The sequence below is a fragment of the Loxodonta africana genome, chromosome 2 (genome assembly GCF_030014295.1).
Source record: "Loxodonta africana isolate mLoxAfr1 chromosome 2, mLoxAfr1.hap2, whole genome shotgun sequence".
Classification (NCBI taxonomy): domain Eukaryota; kingdom Metazoa; phylum Chordata; class Mammalia; order Proboscidea; family Elephantidae; genus Loxodonta; species Loxodonta africana.
Window position 1 is genome coordinate 148,598,606 of NC_087343.1, and position 17,788 is coordinate 148,616,393.

A 17,788-nucleotide genomic window follows, 5' to 3' on the forward strand; every position below is an offset into this window, starting at 1 on the left:
TTTAGGATGTATGTGTATCAACAAATTGAGCACGTTCATGAGAGGCAGGAAGCCTTGGTGGCACAATGGTTTAAGAGGTTTGAACACACCAGCCACTCTGCGGGAGAAAGAGGTGGCAGTCCACTTCTGTAAAGATTACAGCTTTGGAAACTATATACATACATAAAAACCAAAAAAATACGTACAGTTTCCAAAATGCCCCCAAGAGCCTTTCCGAAATGAAGGTATCCTTCCCAGTACAAAACGATCTGTTTCACAGTCAGTAATTTCTGTGCTATTCAGCTGGTTGTACAGCCGGGACTGCGTTGGCAGTCGAGATAACAAACCTCTGGATGATCTGCCCCAGGCAGCAAACGCGCATGGCCACATCTGGAAGCAGAATCATCCAGAGCGGGGCAAGCTGCCCTCGGACTCACCGTAGGTGAAGTACGCCACTTCCGGCGGAAGCGAGACGTTGTGCAGCGTGCCGTCTTGCACGTGCTGGTCCACGTACAGCTGTGCTTCGCTGGCCTTTAGGAAGGCCATGAGCCTGGCGGTGAAGGAGGCCACGAAGATGGACAGCATCCCGAAGTCCAGCAGGTTCCACAGGTGCAGTACGTACTCCCGTGGCCCCTCCTCCCAGATTTCCTTGCATTCGGACCAAATCATTCCTGTGGGGGAGTGAGAAGGTAGGCTTATGGTTCAGTTGCTTTGGCATTTTGTGACCACTGAGGGCACGAAGGGAACCATGGTACAAACGTTAATGTAAGCTCTTTGGCGCTTAGACCTCAGATAGGCAGAGGCAAATGGGAACGTTTCTTAAGACAGATTTAAAATGAGGAAACCTTCAAACTGTGAGAAGACACCTTACCTGCCTCTCTGCTCCCAGGAAAACCATCTCCGGAAGTGAGGAGAGAGTTCTCATACGTTGACACATTTTTGGAGGCAATATAAGATAAATATAGTGGCTGACGTTTATACACTTGAAAAACTGGAAAGTCTTAAGGAATCATGTAGCTCTAAGTTAGAGGGAAACTGAGGTCCAGGAATGGGTAGTGGCTTTCTCAAGGTCACATGTTTGACCTAGAACCCAGTTCTTCTAATACTTACCTTCCTCCACCATTAGATTACTTTCTTTTGTATTTCTATGACTGTTTCAATGAACAATATTTTCAGAATATTAGGTTTTTCCTACTCTTATATAAGATTATACTGGATTTTAAAGACATGCTCATTGTTACATAAAAAACAGTGTTCTCATCCTTCTTGTGCTCAAATTGATTCCAACTAATGCAACCCCATATGTTACTGAGTAGAACTGCTCCACAGGGTTTTCTTGGCTGTAATCTTTATGGAAGTGGATCTCCAGGCCTTTCTTTTATGGTGCTGCTGTGTGAATTAGGACAGCCAATCTTTTGATTGGTAGCTGAGTGCAAACCATTTGTGCCACCCAGTGACCTGTTAAACAATATAGAGATATATAAACAAAATTGTTACTAGTTCCCCCATCCCACCTTTAAGCCAGCCCTGTGAGGAAGCCTAGGCTATTAGTTTGTTGTGTATCCTTTTATACATGCACTATCCAATATGGTAGCCAGTAGTCATTTGTGGACACTGAGCACTTATAATATGGCTAGTCTGAATTAAGAGGTGCTTATACAAAAAGGTAGGCTGTTTGAATCCACCAGCTGCTCCTTGGAAACTCTATGGGGACAGTACTGCTCTGTCCTATAAACTCATTATGAGTCAGAATTGACTCGATGGCAAGGGTTTTTTTTTTTTTTTTGGTATAAGTGTAAAATATACGTCAGATTTCGAAGACTTAGTATGAAAAAGGAGTGCAGAATACCTTATTGATATTTTTTATAGCAGTTAAATGTTGAAATTATGGTGTTTCTATATATTGGATTAAATGAAATACCGAAGCTAATGTCATCTGTTTCTTTTTAGAATGTGGTTACTGGATAATTTAACGTTACGTACGTGGCTTATGGAGCCCTGGTGGTGCAGTGGTTAAGAGCTCGGTTGCTGACCAAATGGTCAGCAGTTCAGACCCACCAGCCACTCCTTGGAAACCTTATGGGGCAGTTCTACTCTGTCCTGTAGGGTTGCTATGAGTCAGAATTGACTTGACAGCAGCAGGTTTGGGTTTTGAATGTGGCTTGTAGTTGTGGTTTGCAGTATATTTCTGCTGAATAGTGCTATTCTGTACTTTATCTTCATTGATTATTAAAACTAAAGTGTTTTGGATTATTTAAATTTAATCATTCAACAATAACAAATCGAGCATTGTTTGTGCTATGCAAGGAGTCTTGGTGGTGCAATGGTTAAGCGCTCGGCAGCTAACCAAAAAGTTGACAGTTTGAACACACCAGCTGCCCCACAGGAGAAAGATGTGGCAGTCTGCTTCCGTAAAGATTACAGCTTTGGAAACTCTATAGGGCAGGTCTACTCCGACCTATAGGGTCACTCTGAGTTGGAATCAACCGGATGGCAGTGAGTAGTGAATTTGTGCTAGGCACTGTTCTTACTTTTTTTTTTTTTTTAAATATATACGACGTTAACTTTCTTAAATCTTTGTAACAGTCCTATGAAGTACATTCTGTAATTATCCCTATTTTACAGCTAATAAAACAGGCACAGAGGGTTGAATTGTGCCCAGCTAGGAAGCAGGAGAGCAGGAATTTGAACCCCGAGGTGTGGCCTTAGAGTCCATGCTCTTGACCACTATTTTGTTCTACTTCTTCAGGAAATAAAATTGGGGTTAAAGGAGGGTAGTGCAAACAGCTAATGTGCTCAGCTGCTAACCAAAAGGTGGAGTTTGAGTTCACTCAGAGGTGCCTCAGAAGAAAGGCCTGGTGATCTACCTCCAAAAAATCAGCCACTGAAAATCCTGTGGAGCATAATTCTGCTCTGACACGTGGGGTCTCCACAAGTTGGAGTCGGCTCCACGGCAGCTGATTTGGTTTTTTGTTTTTAACGTATAGAGAAGGCTCTTGAACATTTTAAAAATGGATTCAAAGTGTCTTATAACTACTCAGACCTGGGAAAAACTCGATGCAGAACCAGTCCTTTCTATGTTATACCATGTTACGTAGCCAGAATACTTAAGGGAGTTAATGTGGTAAGAGAATCACTAACTGGTTGGCTAGACAGATCTAACTTACTGACCACATATCCCACAGGGTTAACACTGATAGCCTCCCTTGGTGCTGCCCCTCCATCCTGTGCATCGACATGGTGGCCTGCTTCCCTGGTGATTCTCCGATGGCACCTCCTCACCTTTCTCTGTTGCTCCCATTCCTCCACTCACCACTTAAAGGAGGCTGTTTTCAAAGTTCTTGACACTCTCATTCTTCCTTCTGTCCTTGAGTAAGTGCATCTGCCTCTGATGCTTTGTCCTTCACCTCTTTGCAAATGCCTCACAGGTGCATATCTTCCTATTTTTCTTAGGAGCTTCAAAGCCTGATTCCACCTCACAGAGAGACTGCTCTAAATGGATGTCCTGCCAGTGCCAGAAACACCACATGTCCCAAGCTTTCTCCCCAGCCCTCCACCTCACATTCCACCATTGCCCAGTACTCCTTCTCTGTTATTGTTCACTCCCTGTCAGCCCAGTCCTGCTGATCCTCCTCTGGCTGACTCTCAGATCTCTCCTGCCCTCTCAGTTTTCAATTCCATCCTTTTACCTCATGAATTACCTATCTTATCATGGTCACTTCCCTCCTCAGACCCCTGCAGTGTATTTCCCAGAACCCTAAGATAAAGTCCAGACTCCAGAGGCTGTCAGACCTCCCCATGCTCTCCTGCTGTCTCCATACATCCTGTATTCCAGGGCAGCAGGTCCACCCAAGAGTTCCTCAACAGTTACACCCCCAAGCAGTTGATTGTGTTCCCTCTTCCACCTCCCCCAGACCTCAAACCCAGGCACACTGACAGATGCCCACATTACAATCCAATGCCCTTTGAGAATTCAGCTATCAAAAAGCCTGGAGTCAAGGATGATGCCGGGAGCAGATAGTTGGTCATGGGATTGGGCCAGAGCATGGCCAACTTGGTCACAGGCCCTTATCTGGGTGCATTAGTCTCCCCAGGGACTAATTTAGTCAGAGATTTTCCTCTTCTGTCAAAAATGGCCCATCAAATGAGAGGAGTTGTAACTAAATGTTTTTCTAAGGAGAAAAGTTATTTGAGAGCTGCTGTTTAGAGAAGTCATGACTTTGATGGAACAGACTCCAAGAGCTGCATGTCTGTATCAAATTATAGTCCTCATAATGGGAAATACCCTAAAACATTGCAGGTTCACTTACAAGAGTCCTCTCTCTTTTTTCCCTTAACAAAGGCATACTTCTCAAGCATACCCTATCCAAATAGGGTGGTAATTCAATGAGGTAATAATTTTCTTAATGTACTTTCATCTGTGTGTATGCAAATAGGTATTTTAAAAATGTCATTAGAAAAACCATTACAGACTGGAAAAAAGTAATGTTTGTTGCATCCCTTTACCCTCAAATTAAAATTCTTAATGTCTCAGTGTAGCCCTTGTGGCATAGTCGTTAAGAACTTGGCTGCTAACCAAAAGGTCAGCAGTTTGAATCCACCAGCTGCTCGTTGGAAACCGTATGGGGCTGTTCTACTCTGTCCTGTAGGGCTGCTATGAGTCAGAATTGACTCGAAGGCAACGGGTAATATCTTAGTGGACCTGCTTATACCTGGGCACTGGGAGCATCACAAACAGTACCTTAGGGCCATCACTGGCCTTGATTCAGGAATCCTTGGGTTCGAGTTTCACCTTGGCCACTTAGTGGTTGTGTGAGCTCAGAGGTCCCTGGATTTGCTCTGGACTTTAGTCTGTACATAAAACGAGTGAGTTGGGGTTTTGCCATAAATTCCTGCAATAAAAGCTCTGTAAATCTGAAATGCAAATTATTTACAGAAACTGACTTTTGTTACCAGTATAGTAGCTTGCTTATTGGGCATTACAAATCACTTCTTCCATGGTCAAATGCCTATGTCAGTCTTCCTAGATTTAAATATTAACTCACCCAGACTAATTTATTTCAAGGCTGTAAGTAAAAGTAGCATGGGCCCAAGGGTTTGAGCAGCAGGAATGCTTAGTGAAAAAAGAAATGTGTGAAATTAAGTAGTTTAATGAGTAAAATTAGGCCTCCTGCTTCCAAGCTGTCAGGGGTAGTTCAGCATTTTACACCCAAGCTGAGCCTTATGATCTCTTGCCTCCAGCATGCCAATCAAAGGAGTGTTTAGAGCCCAAAGGATAAGGATGCTGTGCACTTGAGCCTCCTTCAGGCATAGTCTCCTTCACTTGGGGATTCCTGGAGCCCAGAGAACAAGGTCACTGATAATTAATAAGGGCAGCTGGCAGAAGAACAGGCTGGGAAGTGCTGGGAAACCTCGGGGGGAAACGAGTAGCTTCATTGGGCAGGTTCTGAGTAATGGCTTGTAGGCTATGGAGATGGAGCTTGACAACTCACAAGATAGGTTCCTGCCCATCTCTGTCTCAGACTCTATTTAGAAGGGATCCCCCTTTAAAGTCCTGTGAGACTTAAATATGCATATTCCTTATATAGCCAAGGACCCTAGGACTTCTTCTACACTGTCCCTGGGCCCACAGCAGAACAGCTTTTGGGGGACAAAGCAAAATTCTTCCCAAACCACCTCCTGGGAGGCCAGTCTGTTCCTCCAGGCCAATCTCTCACCACTAGTCCAGGTCATGGGTCTTCCCTTGAATTCACAGAGGGAGAATTTGCCTGGAAGTTCTAAACTCATAAGCCCTAACATCCCAACAATGGTCTCAGAGGCAAGTCCTTTGCAAAAACTTAGGCCTCAGACAGATTCAGGTTATCATTTGTTTTCCAAACAGAAAGATGATATTAATAGATTCAAAATTTTCCCAACAAAGCTCCTCTTTCTCTTCTTCCTTTTCCTCCTCTTTTCTAATTATAGTAGCTAACAGTTACTGAGCACCTGCTAGGTGCTAGGTCCTATGCTAAGCACATTACTAACATTAAATCATAATAGTCTGATAGATTGCTACTATAATTATCCCCACTGTGCAGGCTAAGAAACTCATGTACGAGATGACAGGTTGCCCAAAGCTACACCAGCAGTCCAGGACCTTTGCTCTTCCCCACCATGCTGTCTCCCACCAGCCCTCCACTAGGGCAAGGTTACTGTCACTGGTCAGGAACTCATTTAGCCACTTAAACATTGTTAAGCACCAACTCTGTGTTAGGCACCATTCTGGGGACATGACATACAAGAAGATGAGAGCTCTTCCCTAGCCAGCTCAGTCTGGTGCCACAGACAGATGTGTCCACAAACAGGTGACAGATGTAAAAAAAAAGTCCAGGGTGTCTGAGGTCTTAAACACTAGCAAGGAGCCACCTAGGATGCATCAGTTGGTCTCAACTTACCTGGAGCAAAGGAGAGTGAAGAACACCAAGGACATATGGTAAAGATGAGCCCATGAGACAGAAAGGGCCACATAAACCAGAGACTCCATCAGCCTGGGATTGGTAGAACTAGATGGTGCCCAGCTACCACTGATCACTGTCCTGACGGAACACAACAGAGAATCCCTGATGGAGCAAGAGAACAGTGGGATACAGATCTCAAATTCTCATAAAAAGACCAGGCTTAATGGTCTGACTGAGACTGGAGGGACCCTGGAGGTCATGGTCCCCAGACCCTTTGTTAGCCCAAGATTGGAACCATTCCTGAAGCCAACTCTCCAGACAAGGATTGGACTGCAGTATAAGATAGATAATGACACTGATGAGGAGTGAGCTTCTTGGCTCAAATAGACACATGAACTATGTGGGCAACTCCTGTCTGGAGGTGAGATGAGAAGGAAGAAGAGGATGGGAGCTGGTTGAATGGACATGGGGAATACAGGGTAGAGAGGAGGAATGTGCTGTCTCATTAGGAGGAAAGCAGCTAGGAATACATAGCAAGGTGTGTATAATTTTTTGTATTAGAGACTGACTTGATTAGTAAACGTTCCTTTGAAGCGTGCGCACACACAGTAAAGTCCAGGGCACTATTTGTGGAAGCACAGGGCTAAGAGTGGTCAGTGTAGAGGCAGGACCAAGATGGCAGAGTAGTCAGACACTTCTGGTGATCACTCTTGCAACAGAGACCCAAAATCAAGTGAAACGATTATATATATGACAGGTTAGGAGCCCTGAACACCAAAGGCAAAGTTAGAAAACAGACTGAGTGGCGGGGGAGGGAGAGATAGTTCAGAAGTGGCAAGGAATTGCTGGACCTGACTTGGTGGGAAACAGAGCCCCTCAGGCAGGATCCCCTGGCACGGCCGCAGCAGGGCTGGTGGTAGCATTCCAGATGTAGTTTCCTCGGGGAGGGACAGCAAGCTGCACAGCCTACTCGCACCTCCAGAACCAGAGAAGAATGATGCTCTTAGCAAAACTAAGTACTTGTGTTTATTTTACTGTGCCCACATTCCCCAAGTCAGCTTCAGTGGTTGTCGATTTCCCTGGCCCTGAGATACGTCCTGCTGTACACCCTGAGCCATTCTCCTGGCCTTGGAGAAGGACTAAACTCATAATTGGGGGAAAAGATAATCTGCCATCTCTGCTAAGTGTCTCCTGTCCAAGCACAAAGTGTCCATGGACTTTGAATACCTTTCACCCCTGCATGGACCTGTGTGGGGCCATTTCAGGAGAAAAAGTCCTTGTTGGCAGAATGCACCTTTTCCAGCTGTGCAGTGGAGAGGTGGGTTTTTGATGTTTGACACTGCTTTGCCTATTAAACAGAGTCCCCACCTACCCACATCAGGGGCCTAAGGACTGGTGGCTCTACCCATGTCACCTAACCATCCACTACAGGGGTCCAAGGATAAGTGGTACCTCCCAGTACTTACAACCAAAAGCATTGGGTGCCCATGGTCCAGCCATAGAACCCACCCACCCATATGCTCTAGGGAACAGGGATGCACTTTCCTCACAGACACTCGGGGGACAGTTGTCAACCCCCTGCCTTGTTCAGAGCATGACCCCTGCTGCAACCAGATACCTGTGCCTACAGCAATCATCCCTGCCCCTCTAAGACTGTAGGAAAAAGCCTGTACCACACACTTGATGACCAACTATGTGGACACCTGAGCTGGAGCCATACAAGAAAAGGGAATGGACTCCTAGGCTTATATACCTGGTAACAGCCCTAGCCATCTGGTAACAGGACGTTAGAGCTTCAAAGGTGAAAATAATCCAGCTAGCTCACTCAAGGAGCCTATTTGGGCATATCAAAACAAAACAAAGCAAGAAGCTAGGATACAGTAAGCAAACATAAACTAATACAATAACTTATAGATGGCTTGTAGACAATAGTCAACGTCAAATCATGTAAAGAAGCAGATCAGGATCACTTCAACAAGCTCTCAAAACAAAGAGTCAAAGAATCTTCCAGATGAAGGTGTCTTCTTGAAATTACCAGATGTAGAATACAAAAGATTAATATACAGAACTCTTCAAGACATCAGGAACGAGATCAGGCAAAACACAAAAGAAGCGAAGGAACACACAGAGAAAGCAGTTCAAGAAATTAAAAAGGTTACTCAAGAATATAATGAAAAATTTAATAGGCTGCAAGAATCCATAGAGAGACAACCATCAGAAATTCAGAAGATTAACAATAAAATTACAGAAGTAGATAACTCAGTAGAAAGTCATAGGAGCAGGATTGAGGAAATGGAAAGCAGAATTAGTGAGATTGAAGATAAAACACTTGGCCCTAATATATTTGAAGAAAAATCAGATGAAAGAATTAAAAAAAATGAAGAAACCAAGAATCATGTGGAACTCTATCAAGAGAAATAACCTACGAGTGATTCAAGTACCAGAACTGGGAGGGATATCAGAAAATACAGGAAGAATTGATGAAGATTTGTTGGCAGAAAACTTCCCTGATATTGTGAAAGATGAGAAGGTATCTATCCAAGGTGCTTATTGAACTCCACGTAAGGTAGATCTCAAAAGAAATTCACCAAGACATATTATAATCAAACTTGCCAAAACCAAAGATAAAGAGAATTTTAAGAATGGCTAGGGATAAATGAAAAGACACCTGCAATGGAGAGTCAATAAGAATAAGCTCAGACTACTCAGCAGAAACCATGCAGGCAAGAAGGCAATGGGATGACTTGTATAAAGCATTGAAGGAAAAAAAATGCCAGCCAAGAATCATATATCCAGCAAAACTGTCTCTCAAATATGAAGGCAAAATTAAGACATTTCCAGATAAACAGAAGGTTAGGGAATTTGTAAAAATCAAACAAAACTACAAAAAATACTAAAGGGAGTTCTCTGGTGAGAAAATCAATATATCAGATATCAACCCAAGACTAGAACACAGGATAGAGCAACTAGATGTCAACTCAGATAGGGAAATCACAAAAATAAATCAAGATTAAAAAAATGCTCAAAACAGGGAAACAGCGATGTCATTATGTAAAAGAAGACAACATTAAAAACGATAAAGAGGGACTAAGAAATGTAGTCATAGATCTTTCATATGGGGAGGAAGACAAGGCGATATAAAGAGATAAAAGTTAGGTTTAAACTTAGAAAAATAAGGGTAAATATTAAGGTAACCACAAAGGAGACTAACAATCCTACTCATCAAAATAAAATAAAAGAAAAACATAAAGACTCAGCAAAAACAAAATCAACAAAACAAATAAGACGAAAAGACAATATATAAACTACTCAGCACGAAAAATTAAGTGAGAAAAAGAAACTGTCAATAACACACAAAAAAGACATCAAAATGACAGCACTAAACTCATACCTATCCGTATTACACTGAATGTAACTGGACTAAATGCACCAATAAAGAGACAGAGAGTGGCAGAATGGATTAAAAAACACGATTTGTCTATATGCTACCTACAAGAGACACACCTTAGACTTAAAGACACAAACTAAAACTCAAAGGATGGAAAAATGTATATCAAGCAAACAACAATCAAAAAAGAGCAGGAATGGCAGTATTAATTTCTGAAAAAATAGACTTTAAAGTTAAATCCACCACAAAGGATAAGGAAGGACACTATATAATGAGTAAAGGGACAGTATGCCAGGTGGATATAACCATATTAAATATTTATGCACCCAGTGACAGGGCTTCAAAATACATAAACACTAACAGCTTTGAAAAGTGAGATAGAAGGCTCCACAATTATATTAGGAGACTTCAACATTCCACTTTCAGTGAAGGATAGAACATCCAGAAAGAAGCTCAATAAAGACATGGAAGATTTAAATGCCACAATCAACCAACTTGATCACATAGACATATACAGAACACTCCACCCAACAGCAGCCGGGTATACTTTCTTTTCCAGTGCACATGGAACATTCTCTAGAGTAGACCACGTATTAGGTCATAAAGCAAGCCTTAAAAGAATCCAAAACATCAAAATATTACAAAGCATCTTCTCTGACCATAAGGCCATAAAAGTAGAAATCAGTAACAGAAAAAGCAGGGAAAAGAAATCAAACACTTGAAAACTGAATAATACCCACTCAAAAACAATTGGGTTATAGAAGCAATTAAGGATGGAATAAAGAAATTCATAGAATCCAATGAGAATGAAAATATTTTGTATCAGAACCTTTGGGACACAACAAAAGCAGTGCTCAGAGGTCAATTTTTATCAATAAATGCACACATACAGAAAGAAGAAAGAGCCCAAATGAAAGAATTATCCCTACAACTTAAACAGACAGAAAGAGAGCAACAAAAGAAGCCCTCAGGCATGAGAAGAAAGCAAATAATAAAAATCAGATCAGAATTAAATGAAATAGAGAACAGAAAAACAATTGAAAGTTAACAAGACCAAAAGCTGGTTCTTTGAAAAAAAAATAACAAAATTGATACATCATTGGCCAAACTAACGAAAACAGGAGAGGAAGCAAATAACCCAAATAAGAAATGAGATGGGCGATATCACAACAGATCCGACTGATATTAAAAGAATCATATCAGATTACTACAAAAAACTGTACTCTTAACAAATTCAAAAACCTAGAGGAAATGGACAGATTTTCTAGAAACACACTACTTTCCTAAACAAACACAGAGGTAGAACAACTAAATAAACCCATAACAAAAGAAGAGATTGAAATGGTAATTAAAAAACTCCCAACAACAAAAAAAAAAGCCCTGACCCGGATGCCTTCACTGGAGAGTTCTACCAAACTTTCAGAGAAGAGTTAACACCACTACTACTAAAGGTATTTTAGAGCATAGAAAAGGGTGGAATATTCCCAAACTCATTCTCTGAAGCCAGCATATCCCTAATACCAAAACCAGGTAAAGACAACACACAAAAAAGAAAATTACAGACCTATATCCCTCATGAACTTAGATGCAAAAATCCTCAACAAAATTCTAGCCAATAGAATTCAACAACATATCAAAAATATAATTCACCATGACCAAGAGAGATTCATACCAGGTATGCAGGGATGGTTCAACATTAGAAAAACAATCAATGTAATCCATCATATAAATAAAACAAAAGACAAGAACCACATAGTTTTATCAATTGATGCAGGAAAGGCATTTGACAAAGTTGAATAGCCATTCATGATAAAAACTCTCAGGAAAATAGGAATAGAAGGGAAAATCATCAACAAAATAAAGGGCATTTATACAAAGCCAACAGCCAACATCATCCTAAATGGAGAGAGCCTGAAAGCATTCCCCTTGAGAATGGGAACCAGACAAGGATGCCCTTTCTTACCACTCTTATTCAGCATTGTGCTGGAAGTCCTAGCCAGAGCAATTAGGCTAGATAAAGAAATAAAGGGCATCCAGACTGGTAAGGAAGGAGTAAAAGTATCTCTGTTTGCAGATGACATGATCTTATACACAGAAAACCCTAAAGGATCCTCAAGAAAACTATGGAATCTAATCGAAGAGTTTGGCAGAGTATCAGGATACAAGATAAACATACAAAAATCAGTTGGATTCCTCTACACCAACAAAGAGAACATCGAAGAGGAAATCACGAAATCAATACCATTTACAGTGTCCCCTAAGAAGATGAAATACTTAGGAATAAATCTAACCAGAGATTTAAAAGACCTATACAAAGAAAACTACAGGGCACTACTGCAAGAAACCAAAAGAGACCTGCATAAATGGAAAAACATACATTGCTCACTGATAGGAAGACAACATTGTGAAAATGTCTACTCTACCCAAAGTGATCTATAGATATAATGCCATCCCAATCCAAATTCCAGTGGCATTTTTTAATGAGACAGAGAAACAAATCACCAACTTCATGTGGAAAGGGAAGAGGCCCTGGATAAGTAAAGCATTACTGGAAAAAAAAAAAAAAAAAGAACAGTGGGAGGCCCCACACTACCTGATTTTAGAACATATTATACTGGCACGTTTGTCAGAGCAGCCTGAAACTGGTACAAGAACAGACACATAGACCAATGGAACAGAATTGAGAATCCAGACATAAATTCATCCACCTATGAGCAACTGATATTTGACAAAGGTCCAAAGTCCATTAATTGGGGAAAAAACATCTCTTTAAAGAATGGCACTGGCATAACTGGATATTCACCTGCAAATGAAACAAGACCCATACCTCACAGCATGCACAAAAACTAACTTAAATTGGATCAAAGCCTAAATATAAAATCTAAAATGATAAAGATCAGGGAAGAAAAAATAGGGACAACGCTAGGAGTCCTAATACATGGCATAAACAGCATACAAAGTATTACTAACAATGCAGAAACACCAGAAGAGAAACTAGGTAACTGGAAGCTCCTAAAAATCAAACACTTATGCTCATCCAAAGACTTCACCAAAAGGGTAGAAAGATTACCTAAAAAGACTGGGAAAAAGTATTTAGCTATGACATTTCTGATCAGCATCAGATCTCTAAAATCTACGTGATAGTACATGAAAGTCAACAACCGAAAGACAACCCAAACAAAAAATGGGCAAAGGATATGAACAGGCACTTCACTAAAGAATACATTCAGGTAGCTAACAGATATATGAGGAAATGCTCAAGATCATTAGCCATTAGAGAAATGCAAATCAAAACTACAATGAGATTCCATCTCACTCCAACAAGGCTGGCATTGATCCAAAAAACACAAACTAATAAATGTTGAAGAGGTTGTGGAAAGACTGGAACACTTACACTCTGCTGGTGGGAATGTAAAATGGTACAACCACTTTGGAAATCGATTTGGTACTTCTTTAAAAACCTAGAAATAGAATTACCATAGGGTCTAGCAATGCCACTCCTTGTAGTATATCCTAGAGAAGTAAGAGCCATTACACGAACAGATACATGCATACCCATGTTCATTGTAGCACTGTTTACAATAGCAAAAAGATGGAGGCAACCAAGGTTCCCTTCAGTGGATGAATGGATAAATAAATTATGGTATATTTTTTTCACACAGTGGAATGCTGTGCCTCAATGATGTGTCCCTGAAACATTTCATAACATAGAGGAATCTGGAAGGCATTATGCTATGTGAAATTAGTTGCAAAAAGGACAAATATTGTGTAAGACCACTATTGTAAGAACTCAAGAAGTAGTTTAAACAGAGAAGAAAATATTCTTTGATGGTTAGGAGCATGGGGAGGGAGGGAGGGAGAGGGTTGTTCACTAACTAGATAGTAGGCAAGAACTAATTTAGGTGAAGGGAAAGAGAACACACGATACAGGAGATATCAGCACAACTGGACTAAACCAAAAGCAAAGAACTTTCCTGAATAAGCCAAACACTTCGAAGGCCAGAGTAGCAGGGGCAGGGGTTTGGGGACCATGGTTTCAGGGGACATCTAGGTCAATTGGCATAATAAAATCTATTAAGAAAACATTCTGCATCCCACTTTGGTGAGTGGCATCTGGGGTCTTAAATGCTAGGAAGCTGCCATCTAAGATGCATCAATTGGTCTCAACCTACCAGGTGCAAAGGTGAATGAAGAATACCAAAGATACAGGGTAATTATGAGCCCAAGAGACAGAAAGGGCTACATAAATCAGAGACTACCTCAGCCTGAGGCCATAGGAACTAGAATGTGCCTGGCTACAACCAATGACTGCCCTGACAGGGAACACAACAGAGAATCCCTGAGGGAGCAGCAGAGCAGTGGGATGCAGACCTCAAATTCTCATAAAAAGACCAGACTTAATGGTCTGACTAAGACTGGAAGGACTGTGGAGGTCATGGTCCCCAGACCTTCTGTTAGCCCAAAACTGGAACCATTCCCAAAGCCAACTCTTAGATCGGGATCAGACTGGACTATAAGACAGGAAATGATACTGGTGAGGAGTGAGATTCTTGGCTCAAGTAGGCACATGAGACTATGTGGGCAGCTCCTGTCTGAAGGGGAGATGAGAAGGCAGAGCGGGACAGAAGCTGGCTGAACGGATATGGGAATACAGGGTGGAGAGAAGGAGTTTGCTGTCTCATTAAGGGGAGAGCAGATAGGAGTATATAGCAAGGTGTATGTATTTTTTTGTATGAGAGACTGACTTGATTTGTAAACTTTCACTTAAAGTACAATTAAAAAAAAAAGAGTGGTCAGCGTTATAATCGTGGGACCTAACTGAGTTTCTAGCACAACATACACCTGTTGAACAAACGAAGGGATGAATTTATGGAGGAGGTGACACTTGAGGTGAGGAACCAGGAGTTAGCAAGGTGAAGGGGTGGGGGATAGCAATGGTTATGGAAGTGAGGGGGAGCAGTCCCTTCCATGGAACTGCAAGGGGCTTATTATGACTCAGGGCTCAGGGTGTGGGACAAGGGAGTGGCGGCAGGCGAATATTTAAATCACAAAAGGCCTTCCTCTAGGCCATGCCCAGGAGTCTGGGGTTTCTTCTGAGCAACTGGGCAGCTCCTGAAGGTTGTAAGCAGGACAGCAACATGGTCTGACTTGCTGGGAAAAATTTTGGCAAATTGTTTGGGGTAGTTGCTTGGAAATCTTACGTAAATAAATGAAGAAGCCATGACTGGAATGAAGTAGGTGAGAAACCCAGCCACATGATTTTTCAGTTTTAACCTTGAACAATCCTAAATGTGAGCTAAGACTCAGCCTCTGCCCTCAAAGAGGGTAGGGTGGGTGGGGTGAGGAAGCAGCTTGATGCTAACATTTTCAGATGTGAAAACTGCAATTCAGAGAGGCAAAGGCACCAAGGAGAAAGGGACACAGGAGTGGATTTCCTGATTCCAGTTGCCAAGCCCTTTCCTCTTCTCCAGCTCTTTAAATTTACTTTCTTATAATCCTGTGCATCTGCCTCTTACTCTGACATCTGAGTTTTTAACACGGGTATTTGTTTAAGGAAACACTGCCAGGTTCTCTACAGCAGTGGTGCAGAGTCTTCCATGAAATGAATGTATTCCTAGATGGAGAAAGGAGATGTGTTATGGAGAGGCTTCCCGACCTCCCAGCCTCTGGTGGCTTTCTGGAAACTAGTAATGCTGTTACGCAGTCCACTGTCGAGTGTCTCTAGAGCCCCAGTTGCCAATTGAAAGGCTTTAGTCTAAGCTCTTTGAAATACTGTTAGAGTCTCTGCTTGAAATACAGGCAACAAAGGCAGGTTCCTATGGCATGAACTGATGCTGATAAGTCTCCAGGCTGGAAGGTGAGATGGACTCTGGGACATTTTATCCTCCCCAAAGCAGCTCATCTGGCAGCTTTACAAACCGCAGGTGTTACCAGCACTTGTGCTCTTTAAATCCCTCCCTCCTTCCTCAGTCGTGCTCTGCTCTTGGCTTTCTTGATACTGTGTTCTCCTGGCTTTCCTTCTACGTCTGTGGCTTCTCAGTTGCCTTGTGGCCTCACCTCCTCTGTCCATGTCTTAAATCTCCTGGAATGGCAATTTAGAATGTTCTCAAAATTCTGCTAGCAATCAGGTAAGTTATCTCTGGGGAAGGAAGAATGTATTTCTAATCAAGTCTGACTTTGCTACAGAACTATATGGCAGAAGAGAAACAACCTACAACCACAACAGACGGGGCTTGGAAGGTAATTTAGAGTGTTGTCACACCATGTGGTTGTTGAAATAGGTCATTGGTGAGACCAGGTTTCACGTCTGTGAAATGTGAGGATCCTGCTGTTCCCTCACCCCACCCACCCCACCCACCCCACCCACCCCACCCAGGATTGTAAACCCTTGGAGGGCAGATATTGAGTCTTAGCTTCAGTCCCTTGCATTTAGGTTTGGCCAAGATTAAAATCGTAACATACTATGTGGAGAGAGGGCTACTGCTTAACACAGGATAAAACGAGTTGAATGCAAATTTGTATGATTATAGGAATAATAGTATTCTTAATTTTAATCCAGTAGACAAAGTAAAAAAAGACAAAGTAAAGCATGTAGTAGTCAGAGAGTTTTAACTGTTATGAAGACAAACTAATCAGAGAAGGGGAATGGGAGGACCAACAGTGAAGGCTGGCTGGGGGACTTGGAATTTTCAACAAATTGCTTTAAAAAGGCCTCATTTTGAGAAGGAGATTTTTGAACAAAGACCTAAAACAGGTGTGGGAGTTAGCCCTGTAGGTATCTGGGGAAAGAACCCTCCAGAGAGAGAACAGCCTGAGCAAAGGTTCTGAGGCAGAAGTGGTGTGAAGCAAAAGACCCGTGGGACTGAAACAGAGTAAGCAGCAGGAAGGTGGTGGGAGATGAGGTCGTGGAGATGGGGGTGTGTGGGGAGAGGTGTAGGACTTTGTAGCCATCATAATGATTCTGGCTGTCACTCAGGGAGATGGGAAGCCGTTGGAGGGTTTCAAGAGGAAGAGTGATGAGACCCGATTTACAGTTTAAATGGATCGTTGTGGTTCCTGGGTTGCCAATAGACTCTGAGACCCTGGGGTGGGAAGGGAAAAAGCAGGAAGACCTGGGCAAGGCATTTCACATCCCTGTGGTCAATCTCTCCTTCTCTGAAAGGAGCAGAGTGGACTTTTTAGGGCCCTGAGGTTCCCTTCAGCTCTAGAACGGCTTTTGGTAGAGAGGAGTAATGGTTTGGGTGTTTTTATAACCACCCTGTCCAGCACACTGCTTTGATGAGAATGATATGCCGTGGGAGAAAAGAGCTGTGCTGCTGATACAAGGCCCTTCCTGGGAGTGCCTCACAATAGGATGTAGACTTTCAGCAGGGGCCTGATGCCATGTCAAGCCTCTCCATGGCTGAACAGAGAGTGGAGCGTAGAGGGCAAGACCTCAGGGTGCACCAGCACAGAGAACCTTCTCCCACCTGAACACAGCACCACAGATTTTTCTCTTAAAGTCCCCCCCCCCAATAAATAATTAAAGAACTCCAGAGGGTATTTAGGGACAAGACTTATTGAGAAAATAGAAACAATATCAGAAAAAGATTTCCACACACTCCTAACACTGCACCTACCACTATGCCCTTAACTCTGCCTTCCATCCTGTTACAATGGGTAAAGTGTTCATGCTCCTTCTAAAGACAAGTCCTCCACTTGTGTACTGAATCCTGTCCAGTCTTGCCTACTCAAGAACTTTGCTTCCAAAGCCAGTTGTCCAATTTCAGGTCTCAAGTTACTTGATCCCTCAGCAGTATTCGACCTAAGCGATCACTTTCTTGCTCTGGACACATTTACTTGGATTGCCTTCTGGGATATTACTCTTGGTTCTTTTACCTCAGTCGCCTTTGCTGGATACTTCTCGTCTCCCTATCCTTTAACATTGTCGTGCCCTAGCGCTTAGACCTCAGCTCATCTCTCTGCACTCACAATTGAGGCAATC

General features: G+C 42.4%; 1 protein-coding gene across 1 annotated transcript in view; it reads right to left on the reverse strand.

Moving 5' to 3' along the window:
* TRPC7 (transient receptor potential cation channel subfamily C member 7) overlaps positions 1-17,788 on the reverse strand; it is a 184,614-nt gene that overhangs the window by 40,650 nt on the left and 126,176 nt on the right. The window contains exon 6 of the mRNA XM_064279703.1: positions 417-650. Coding sequence (XP_064135773.1) covers positions 417-650 — 234 coding nt within the window. The remainder of the gene's footprint in view (positions 1-416; positions 651-17,788) is intronic.